Source organism: Taudactylus pleione, unplaced genomic scaffold (genome assembly GCF_031769625.1).
Source record: "Taudactylus pleione unplaced genomic scaffold, aTauple2 ptg000095l, whole genome shotgun sequence".
Taxonomy (NCBI): Eukaryota; Metazoa; Chordata; class Amphibia; order Anura; family Myobatrachidae; genus Taudactylus; species Taudactylus pleione.
The window spans coordinates 31,274,192-31,286,247 of record NW_028284497.1 but is presented as its reverse complement, the minus strand read 5'-3'; the positions used below and the strand labels follow the sequence as shown (position 1 = coordinate 31,286,247).

The following is a 12,056-nucleotide window of genomic DNA, read 5'->3' as shown; positions in this document are numbered from 1 at the left end:
GCACGATTGCTGCAATCAATTGCTGATATATGGGGGCCTATACTCCTTTAATCAATTACAAAGGTCTCTCTCAAATGTTTTTGATAGCAATCACATCTGGCCATCAAGCAGGTAAACTACATGCCCTGATGTCGTAAGGAGCCCAAAATAATTAAATTACTACATTGGGCACCCATTAATTATTGCAGCTGAAAAAAATAAAAATAAACTAGGGAGCAGGTAGAAGAGGTTAATGTAATACATTACGCATAATGTATTGCATCTTCACCACATGGTTATCAAATATTAGCCATTTCAAACCTAACCAAGGATGCAGTCTTGCACTTTCAAACTTATTCAAGCTTCCATTGTTTTAGAAGCAGGTACCAATCCCAGCTGGGTTGAGCAGTTCTTGAGCTACTCGAGTCCTGTGCACCTGAACATACAGTTCTACCATTTCAGTGGAAATGCAAAGAGGGAGGGGAATGTTATTAATAATACTTGTTTTACCCATGTATTCTTTAAGTTGCCAATTTATTTTTGTGACATACAAGATCAGTGTCCCTTTAAGTCAATCACTTTTCCACCATATGCTGTTTACCATTAAACAGACAGAATATGTAAATTAATTACACTAGCACATAGAGATGCCATTGTCACATAAGAACAAGTTCCTACATTTTCATAGATTAAGACCATACCACATGAGTTTGCTAGCTACAAAAAGGTATTTCTATTTAGAAGGGGGAAGTAGCTGGGATGGTATGGATAACAAGAATACTTATCGGCATTGGCACATAAATTACATACCGATCTACCCTCAGTCTATATAGACAACTGAATGAAACAAAGTCAGCCTACTTTGTGAATGTAAAGAGAAGTTACTTTATATTGGTTTCACATGACACTCCCTATCTAATCTATAGTAGCAGATTCTGAAATAAATATACAAAAATGTATTTTATGAAGGAAGCACAAAGATTTAATCAGTTATTTCCCAGACAGTTTTTAAATTGCCTTTCAGCCAATGAAGCAAGAGTTAACACAAGAAAACTAGAAATGCAATTACAATGTTTAAAAAGAAATATCAATGGGTAAGAAGAGAGCAAAAAAAAATAAAAAAAATCTAGAAATAAAAATCTGTGGCTGGTTTCCAATAATGCAAACAAATTTGGGGTACAATGTAACCAACTGTTAAGGCCACTGGTGATTGCACTTAAACTTTTCTAAACAGTAAGCCATCAATTAGCTATAGATGTACAACTCCTGAAAGGTTCTAGCCAATGCTAACTAAAATCGGTTGAGCCACCCGAGGCCCTATTGCTAAGGAACAGTTGTGTAGATTTGCATGCATTTATACAGTTGCAGCAAATATGGGAAACCCCTGAAAAAAAAAAAAAAAAATTATTAAAACTAATTTTTCCCTTAAAAACCCCCCAAAAGATTGAATTATACCACTTAGAAATTTAGGTAAAAACAAAAACTGGACATTAAAATCGTGAAATAAAAAGAAAAAACCCAGAAAGATTATTATGGGTAATGAGATTCTCAAAACGCAAATAAAACATAAAATAAAAAAGGCCAGATTTAACGCTGTATTAACAGAAGAGTATTTTGTTCTAGATACATCATAGTTTTGTTGAAATATTCCATGTAAAAGCACAATAGTTGGATGACTAGGTAACCATGTTTCTGTTCATGTACTGTAAAAATACTGCAACATGGAATATATCCACAGAACTGTTTCTAGGCAATAACTCATGAAAGTTTGTTGATTTATTGCAGGTCTGACTTAATGAAGAAGCTTCCTGCGATTGTTTGAGGGTTTTCTCCATTTATTTTACCCTAAGCTACACGCCACTTTCTTTTGTCACATTTCATGGACAAAAAATAAAATAAAAATTAGCAGCAAAGTTCAGGAACAACTCGCATTTAGGGTCACACTTCATGCAAATAAATCTAGAGCAGTTTGCAGGATTTAGAGAAATGATACATACATGAGAAATGATCACACAGAGTAGAAGAAGGGGGAGGCTTAGCAACAATTATATCCAATGAGGTATTTACAGAAAAAGGGGACTCAAAATCAAACTATCCACAGATAATAAAATCAGGTTGTAAATACAGCAGCTGTTCACAAATTATTTAAACTTTAAACAATTTTACACAAGGATTCCGGACCAAAAAAAATAAAATAAATCAATAAATATAATTTACCTTTCAAAAATATTTCATTTCTGTAAAAAGAAAAACAGGGAATCTCTATTTCATGGTGCACTAAATGTAGAGAATGTTAAAGCTGTGCTGCAATTAAAATGGTGTAGGTGGTATGGGGCATCCTAAATTGTCCAACTTTTTTCCTTGTATTTAGTTAAAATTTTCAAATAAAAATAAATTAAGAACAGGTGCCCATGGTAAGAGTTATACATTAAAACAATGCTTCAAGACTTTACATTTTCATTTCCTATTGAAATTAAAAAAGAAAATTAAAAAGAAAAAAGTTCCCAAATATCAATCATGTCCAATATCATTTCACTGCTGCTGTTCCGTGAACATGGATGTTTTCCTCAACGTAAACGTCATTTCAAAAAAAAAAAAAAAAAGTAGAGAGGCATATACATGGACGGCCTAAGACCCCAGCTCTGGCAGTATGCTTCCACTCTCAAGATTCCTGTTGTGCCCTCTTCTGTGAGGCTTTTCCCTGAGACATGTATTTACTGGAAAGGCTGCCTGGGAATTACAGAAAATTTGAGAACATGTTTTGTTATTATCTGCAATGACATGCTGCTAGCTATACTGAGGGCTAAAGTGCCATTGTATTGACAATATGGCTATCTATAATGGGTGCAGGCTGGGTCCAAGGGGGCCGACACCGCACACCCAATTATAGTTGTACTTACCTCTCCGCCAGGCCAGCACTGCAGAACAGCAAAAATCTAAGGGAAAATGGCAGCGGCCATTTTCCCGGTGACTTGCACCTGCGCAGTAAGACCTGTACACGGGAATAAGGTACGGACGCAATTTCCTCGGAGACCTGCACATGAGCAGTAGATACTAAAACCAAGTAAAAACCACCTGCGCTGATAGAGGAGGGGGTCCAACACGGAAGCTGCACACGGGACCCCTCCTCTCTTAAACCGCCCCTGTGTCAGAATAAGCCCAGTCTCCCATATACTACAAATTTACAAGAAACACACTGTGGTGCAACTATGTTTACATTACACCAGTCAAATATCCAATCTACAGTAGAAGCAGCTGTTCTCTGGCATTAACTTTCATCAGACTAACTTCTATAAATTATACAAGGTATCAGTATTAGGCATGTTGAAGAACCATGAGGTTCACCTTTGTTTTGTAGGTGGGCATACATTTTTGGCCACACGTACCAAGAACCCTATTTATACTCCATGTTAATTGTAAGTTTACTATAATTGTTTTGATATGAAGTATTCTTAGTGTGTGCATTTTCTTTTTTTCGGCATGGCACTACAAGTCTCAGCATTGTAGCACCTCTTATTAGGTTTAACAATTGGGGTGTGCAGTCCAGCCCTCCTTCCTCCACTCTATCACAGACTAACTTACCTGACTGAGGACTGAAAGACATCTTCTGTTTCTTTTTTTCATCTTGTAATGGTACAACCTGAAATAAGTGGGCACAGAAGTTAAATGCATTTTACACAGAACTAGGGCTTACGCTGCTTATCCACTTGCTGACAATGAAGGACTGAACGATTAAGATATTGTTCATTATACGTTGCAATGCCCACACTGAACGATATGTCGTTCAGTGCAGGCACCCTCCCTCATCCCCGGACATACTCAACCTGACAATATCGTCAGGTTGACCGTCATGTTCGGCCGATGAGCAATGCAGACGACCAGCGGGAGTGCACATCGCTGGTAGTTGCCGGAATTTTACAGCACGATTAAATGAGAACGAGATAACGTAATCGTTCATTTATATCGGCAATTGGATACACGCCTTTGAACTCAGGTTTATCTAGTGATTGAAAGGAGAGTAGAACCACCACTCAGCATTACTGAGTTATGTAACGTTCATATCAGCCCCCTGAACCAAAGTTAGTGTGCATACAAGATTCCATAATCAGGTAAGAATTAATGACATAAAATGTAGAAACCTATATTTGAATCTTCAGTTTAAAAATAAAATAAATACATGTTATACTAAGTGCAGTTTCACAATTTTAGTCCATTCATGTAATAAATCCCAAGTTTTGGGGAGGGGCAAAATGATGGGAATTTTAAGTGCACCTTTAAAACTAAATTTATGGTAAATGATTGGTTACACTCAAGGACACTCCACCCTCAGATGGCAGAGGGTAATTACATCCAAATCAGGTGAACGGTCTAGGAATTACAACGGTTTCTATATGTGCCTCCCACTTTAAGGGGCCAGAAGTAATGGGACTATCAACTCAAAAGCTATTTCATGGACAGGTGTGGGCTATTCCCTCATTATTTCATTACCAATTAAGCAGGTAAAAGGTCTGGAGTTGATTCTAGGTGTGACATTTGCATTTAGAATCAGTTGCTGTCGACTCTCAGTATGAGATCCAAAGAGCTGTCACTATCAGTGAAGCAAGCCATCATTAGGCTGAAAAATCAAAACAAACCCATCAGAGAGATAGCAAAAACATTAGGTGTGGCCCAATCAACTGTTTGGAACATTCTTAAAAAGAAAGAACGTACCGGAGAGCTCAGCAACACCAAAAGACCCGGAAGACCACGGAAAACAACTGTGGTGGATGACAGAAGAATTATTTCCCTGGTGAAGAAAAACCCCTTCACAACAGTTGGCCAAATCAAGAACACTCTCCAGGAGGTAGGTGTATATGTGTCAAAGTCAACAATCAAGAGAAGACTTCACAAGAGTGAATATAGAGGGTTCACCACAAGATGTAAACCATTGGTGAGCCTCAAAAACAGAGTTTGCCAAACAACATCTAAAAAAGCCATTACAGTTCTGGAACAACATCCTATGGACAGATGAGACAAAGATCAACTTGTACCAGAGTGATGGGAAGAGAAGAGTATGGAGAAGGAAAGGAACTGCTCATGATCCAAAACATACCACCTCATTAGTGAAGCATGGTGGTGGTAGTGTCATGGCGTGGGCATGTATGGCTGCCAATGGAACTGGTTCCCTTGTATTTATTGATGATGTGACTGCAGACAAAAGCAGCAGAATGAATTCTGAAGTGTTTCGGGCAATATTATATGCTCATATTCAGTCAAATGCTTCAGGACTCATTGGACGGCGCTTCACAGTGCAGATGGACAAAGACCCGAAGCATACTGCAAAAGCAACCAAAGAGTTTAAGGCTAAAAAGTGGAATGTTATGCAATGGCCAAGTCAATCCCCTGACCTGAATCCGATTGAGCATGCATTTCACTTGATGAAGACAAAACTGAAGGGAAAATGCCCCAAGAACAAGCAGGAACTGAAGACATTTGCAGTAGAGGCCTGGCAGAACATCACCAGGGATGAAACCCAGCGTCTGGTGATGTCTATGCGTTCCAGACTTCAGGCTGTAATTGCCTGCAAAGGATTTGCAACAAAGTATTAAAAAGTGAAAGTTAGATTTAGGATTGTTTAGTTTGTCCCATTACTTTTGGCCCCTTAAAAAGTGGGAGGCACATATAGAAACCATTGTAATTCATACACCGTTCACCTGATTTGGATGTAATTACCCTCAAATTAAATCTGAAAGTCTGCAGTTAAAGCACATCTTGTTTGTTTCATTTCAAAGCCATTGTGGTGGTGAATAGAGGCCAAAATATGAAAATTCTGTCAATGTCCCAATATTTATGCAACTGACTGTACATACAAGCCCCAAGCACATGTGAAATAGTGGCACACTCAAAAAGACAAGATTCAAAAACTACAAAAAGCTGCAGTCAACGTACACTTGAATGAAATACAATAAACATTTGTGATTGTGCAGAAGCTGTAGTCAAAATGCAATATGCAAATATGTAACGTAAAACATGACAAAGTCAAGAAGCAAATGTTCAAACTAAGAAATATTCTGAAAATAAATGTAAATAATTGTATGTATAGAGAGCAGAAAACCGACATATCAAGTACAGTGTTCTCTAATAAATTCAATGGTGAGGGGCAGATCTCTATCACTCTCGGGTGCAAAAAAAAAAAAAAGGAAGTACAGTACAAACAGGTCAACATTTTCTGTATCGTAGTTAATTGTACCACTTTAGCATACTGAGGAAACTGAATGATCACAGCCAATACGTCAGCTGTTGCCAAGTATGGATTCTTTAGACTAGCTGCTAATAACTTGCTGAAATATGGTCTTTAGTCATTGTTTCAACAGTGTTCTATATTGGTACAATTAACCATGCTACAGTACATGGAATTTTGGACTGGTTGTACTATACTTTGAAATCTGACCATCCCCATTTATTATTCTGAGAACATTATCCTCAAGGTTTCATATTGCTGCTATCTATACATTGTCACACTTGTTTTTCAGAATATATATATATATTTGTTTGATAATTAAACTGCAGCTTATTCAGTCACGGAAGTGTGCAGTGATTAAAAAAAACCAAGCATTTTAATAACTACACCATGTTGCAGTCAGTTACCTGGATAAACCTTGCCTGCTGTTTCTGTGGACTGGATGCCGATGGAGAGCCACTCAATACATCAGACCTGGGACTGCCTATTAAAAACAGAAATAAATTACATTACAGAGCTCAAAAACTGGTTCATACTGTAACAAAAAAGGAAAAACAAACAAACAGGGAAGTGAGAAATTAGTTTCTGGCAGCACTCTGTGGGGTCTATGTATCAAGCAGTGAAAAGCGTGGAGAAGTGGACCAGTGGAGAAGTTGCCCATAGCAACCAATCAGCTCCTACCTATTATTTTAGAGACTGTACTTGATAAATGCTTTTTCAAAGTTGATTGGCTGCTAACGGCAACTTCTCCACTGGTTCACCTCTCCACTTTTCACGGCTTGATAAATAGACCCCTATACATAGTATACCTTAGTTTCACTTGTGCATTCAAATAAGGATTTTGCTCGAACATTACCCTTTAGTTATCAGAAATACCATTTTCTATAATAAAACTGACCCACCTGTTGTCCCTTTGTACTGAGGACACTCTTTCTTTATGTGACCTTCTCTTCCACAAATGAAGCAACGCCTCTCCCTCGGTTCTCGATCATCTGGTCTCTTCCATCTTTCAGTGGAAAGTCTAGGTGTCCTCTCTCTGCAAGCATCATGTGGGCCTCTGGCTCCCTGCTGGGGCTTTTTAGGAGTGGTGTTCAACTGCTTTCCCTCTATACCAGAACCATCTCCTTCACTGTTCCTATTTACTTCCTTATCCTCTATTTTTCTTTGTTGTCGTTTTTCTGGATATCTTTGGTTTATAACAGGTTCATGGTTTCGCCTCCTCACTCTGTAAAAAGAAATGTAGAATCATGTCAAAACTCATGTAAGATAGTAATGTTTAGGGAGGTAGGGGGGCACTGCACAGAGCTATAAGAATATCCGAAGACCTAGTTTTGTAATCCAGGATTAGCACAAAGCAAAATCCCTAGAAAGTCTGAAGCAAATTTATCAATCCAGGTGAAGATAATCTTATTTACTTACTAGTAGTGGATTGGACACTTTTTTTTGTACAAGTGGTTTTGGTAGCTCTCTCAATTTTATAGAATATGCCATCATTGCTCCAGTTGTAGTCAATTCCAATGTCTTAAGGGGCCCATACACCAATTGCCCAATTCAATTCACCAATCTGACGATAATAGTAAATCCAGTATTTCTAACATGTTTGATTTTTACTGATTCCAAATCATATTTGGATCGGAATCTGCGAATCGTGGATTTTGAACATGTTGGATTTTGCAGGTTGTTTGTGTATGGACCCAATCACTGGCCTATCTTTCTTCAAGTTGTGCTGGATGTTGCCTTGTCACCTGTACACTCTTAGACAAGCTTTTCCATTTAAGGAAATAGAAAGCTTAGGTGTATAAATATATGAATAAGACTGCCTGCCTCCAGGCCTTCAAGTACTCATGCCTTTGAAAGACTGATGACTGTACAACATATTCAAGCAGTAGTCTAACAGTGACATAGGTTTTCTACAGTGGAGTACAAGTCTTCATTCTCAACACAAATATTTCTTATGTCAGTGCTCCTATATTTAAAAACAGACTCCACAGCTGACACGGCTATTGCCAAGTATAGGGCAACAAACAAAGCCTTACTTTCTCCTCATAGGGCAGTCTTTCATAAAGTGTCCAATTTTGCCACAAATTCGACAGCATCTGTCATTTGGAGCAACTTCCCCTTCGGTCAAAACATCCGGATCAAAGAAATATTCCTAAAACCAGAGAACAAAAAAGTTCAGAAGACACCTCTATTAATGGTGGTCCAGTAGATTTCATAGTGATTTGATTAACCATTTACCCTACAGAAATGGTTTCCAGTTCTTGTAACATGCTGTCTTGACCAGTCCGGTGGCTTGGTAAACACTGCACATAGGGGTCTATGTACTAAGCCTAAAGTACCAAACAAACAATCAGCTCCTGTCACGTTAAGAGGCTGTGTTTGAAAAAGGACACTTAGGAGCTGATTGGTTGGTACTCTCTCTCCACTTTATACCTCTCCAAAGATTAGTACATAGACCCCACAGTTTTTTATTTGAAGAGATATTACTTTATTAGGATATGGAAGTAGCTTGCCATTTAGTTTAAGTAATGAATTCTGTAAAATGTAAGCATAGCATGGTTTGCCTCTGCATGGAGTGTGAAGATTACATGCATAAAAAAAACATCATCTAAAAAAGGACATTGTGGTGATAATTTCTTCTGAATAAAAACAAAGCCTATCCTCGGGTAGGGTACAGTGTTAAGTTTAGATCCAAAGTTGTAACAAAAGTAAAACCTATATAGAATGAAGACAAAATTAGAAAAAAAAACAGTATCCCCTACTGCCTTGACAGCTCTAACAGATATGTTTTTTTTCCCCATTTGGCACGTTACAACAGGTCATATCTGAAACAGCAGACAGCACAGAACACTGTTAATAACCCAGTCTGTGTTGTGAAGCCCATTAAGTCTATGATGTAGGATTACACATTTATAAGCCTGAAGTTAGACTATGCCATTTGCCCTGGTCCATATAAAAAAAAAAAAAAAAATTATATACCCGACAGTCACGCTGAAGACTGGCAGCCAGGGGGTGACTGCCAGTCCGGGCTGCGATCAGCAGAGAGTGGCTTCCAGTGGAAGCCACTGCTCTGCCTTTTGGGCAGCCCTACAGGGCTTCTCAAGGCTGCAAACAATGCAGCCCCAAGAAGCTGGTGTTAAGCATGCACAGCGCCACTTATGCGCCGGTCAAGACGCCTGCCAGATTCATTGTACAGCCGCCGGGACCCAAGCTAACAGTAGCGGTAGCCCGCCCTCAGGTAAGAGGGCAGGAGCCGCTGCTGACAGCCACTATATCCTGACATTCCCAGTGTTCCCCAATTTAAAAGATAACACAAGTTGAATGTACAAATTTAATTTCATATCATTACAACTGACAAAATTATCTTAGATACGTTTTCTCTGCTTTTATCTTCAGGCATGTTTAAAAATCAGTCTCATCTCATGATTGTATCTGCGATAAATGGATACTGTATTTGCGTACACATTATGATCGGCAAGAGAATTGCATAAAGCTCGGTACACACTACAGTTATATGGAAGAGAAGCTGATAAGTTTTAAGGCCCCAATACATCAGCAAGAGACCTTCGCAATTTCCCAAACCCCTTATGCTGGGTCATCTGTGAAATTCAACATGTTTTGCAGATGCCGACCAAAATATGACCGATCAGCAAAACGTGGATTTTGAACATGAAGAATTTCACAGATTACCCAGCAGAACGCTGATCCATGGCCATGGGATCAGCGTTTCCGATTGACTGTTATGGTCGCATGTGGTAAATGGCAGGCAGATGTATGGGGACCTTGAGTCTTTCAATAGATAATGGTACACTTCATATAATTTCTGACACCAAAACACCCCCTTCAAATTCTAACGTATAGATGTGTCCTCCTACATCTAGCCTCCTTGTGCGTTAAACAGCCCTTCTAGTCATGCCATGCTGTGGTGTGACTCAGTAGCGCCGAGCGTCTTTTTGTGCAACTTTTTCCCTTCAAATGAGTCTTATCTGCGATGTGAATATCCAGCACAAGCATCTTCGGCTTAATAAAATGATATGCAGCATTCCTATGTTCTGTGAGCAAGTGCGGGTTCATCTGCATGCAAAATGCTACGTTACAGTGTCAGTGGCTGTAATGCAGCGTTTCACATACAGATACACCCGTAGTCACACACTGAACATAGGCATGCTGCATATCATTTTGATCAGCAGAAGCTAATTGGTCCATCTATTCGCATTATTCTGCGAATAAGATGCATTTGAAGAGAAAGTCACACGAAGCTCCCGCGTTATGTATAGTGTGACTTGTGTGTCAACATACATCTATCCTCCATGTGCTATCTGTACAAAAGCACCACACCAGCAATGTGTAGTTAAAAACAAACAAAAAAAAACTATAAAAAAACACATTAAATGTACATACATACATACATACACGATATTACAAATGATGCCTTAAAATCAGAGATTTACCATTTTCGATGGATATTCTTTAGGGAATCCTTTTACCGGGGTGCCAAACACACGTCTTCCATTAATAAAAGCTTTCATTATAAAATTTGTCACTATGAAGGAAAGAAGAAGTACTATTTTTATAACATACATATTTATACACTGAAGTGCCAAAAGTCATGTGATAGATGCCTAGTATCGTGTAGGAACCCCTCTAGCTCAGCAACTCGACGTGGCATCGATTCCACAAGCAGACAGAAGCTCTCTAGAGAAATATTGACCCATGCTGTCTGGATAGCTCCCTGATAATTGTAGGTGCATGATCTTTGGTGCATATGGACCGCTACACCACGTCCAATAAACGATTAATTGAGCGCATGTCGGCCAAACGTGGTGGCCACACCATTCGTCGGAACTCTCCAGAATGCTCCTCGAACCAATTCTAGACAACTTGGGACAGATTATACAGCGCTTTATCCTGCTGGAATATGCCATCGTTATGGTAGTACATGAAAGTCCATGATGAGCTGCAAATTGTCATCAAGCAATGCAACATAGCTGTTACTGGTCAGTGACACGTTCAGGCAGAACAGCAGGCACAACAGATGCCACGTGAACACACCCACACCATTATGGACCACCACAAGGCTGCACGGTGCCTTGTTGACAACTAGGGTCCATGCCACACCCTAACCCTACCATTAGTCCGAAACAACTGGAAACGTGACTCATCGGACCACGCCACATGCTGAAAGTCCTCCAAGGTCCAATTAGTGATGTTGCAAGCTCAGGTGAGGCACTGACCAGTGTTTTAGTGTTAACAGAGGCACTCTGGTGGGTCCTTCTGCTCCCATTACCCGTGGAAGCTGAAGAACGCTGCACTGACCTGCTGGATACGAGTCTGTTACCTCCTGCATTGAATGTGGATGCGATTTGAGCCAGTGTTGCATATCTGTTAACACAGACAATTCTGGTCAGATGCCGGTGGTCACTACCATTAAAGCACCCATGGTCGGCCACTGCACTATCCACAGTGGGTGGTAATGCCTTCCATTAGGTATTCCCGGTACACGACACCGTACATCGAGGAATGTTGAATGTCCGCACAACTTCAGAAATGGAATGTCCCATCCATCGGGCACCCACTATCATGCCCCGTTCGAACTCCAATAATTCTTATCACCTTGCCATGAGCAGCCTAGCTGGTGTTCAAACCGACTCATGAGATATCAGATTACAACTGAAGCAGTTCTGAGCATTTCCAAGACGCCATTGTACGGTTACACCACCTACCATTACATACCGCTAACTCATGTCTTTTGGCACGGTGTAGTACACTATGCATGCATTTTTAACACTCACTCTTCCTGGATAACCCAGCTCCAAGGTTGTGGTTCAAGTCAAAAGGATCTACATTTAGAAAAAGA

The 12,056-nt window shown here is 39.6% G+C and overlaps 1 protein-coding gene across 1 annotated transcript in view; it reads right to left on the bottom strand.

The window, feature by feature from the left end:
* Positions 1-545: 545 nt before the first annotated feature.
* Positions 546-12,056, bottom strand: part of TUT7 (terminal uridylyl transferase 7) — an 87,471-nt gene continuing 75,960 nt past the window's right edge. Inside the window, exons 23-29 of the mRNA XM_088470086.1 lie at positions 11,992-12,039; positions 10,651-10,742; positions 8,236-8,351; positions 7,102-7,424; positions 6,607-6,683; positions 3,562-3,619; positions 546-2,709 (exon numbers count right to left, since the gene is read on the bottom strand). Of these exons, the coding sequence (XP_088326212.1) occupies positions 2,642-2,709; positions 3,562-3,619; positions 6,607-6,683; positions 7,102-7,424; positions 8,236-8,351; positions 10,651-10,742; positions 11,992-12,039 (782 nt within the window). The 3' untranslated portion in view covers positions 546-2,641. The remainder of the gene's footprint in view (positions 2,710-3,561; positions 3,620-6,606; positions 6,684-7,101; positions 7,425-8,235; positions 8,352-10,650; positions 10,743-11,991; positions 12,040-12,056) is intronic.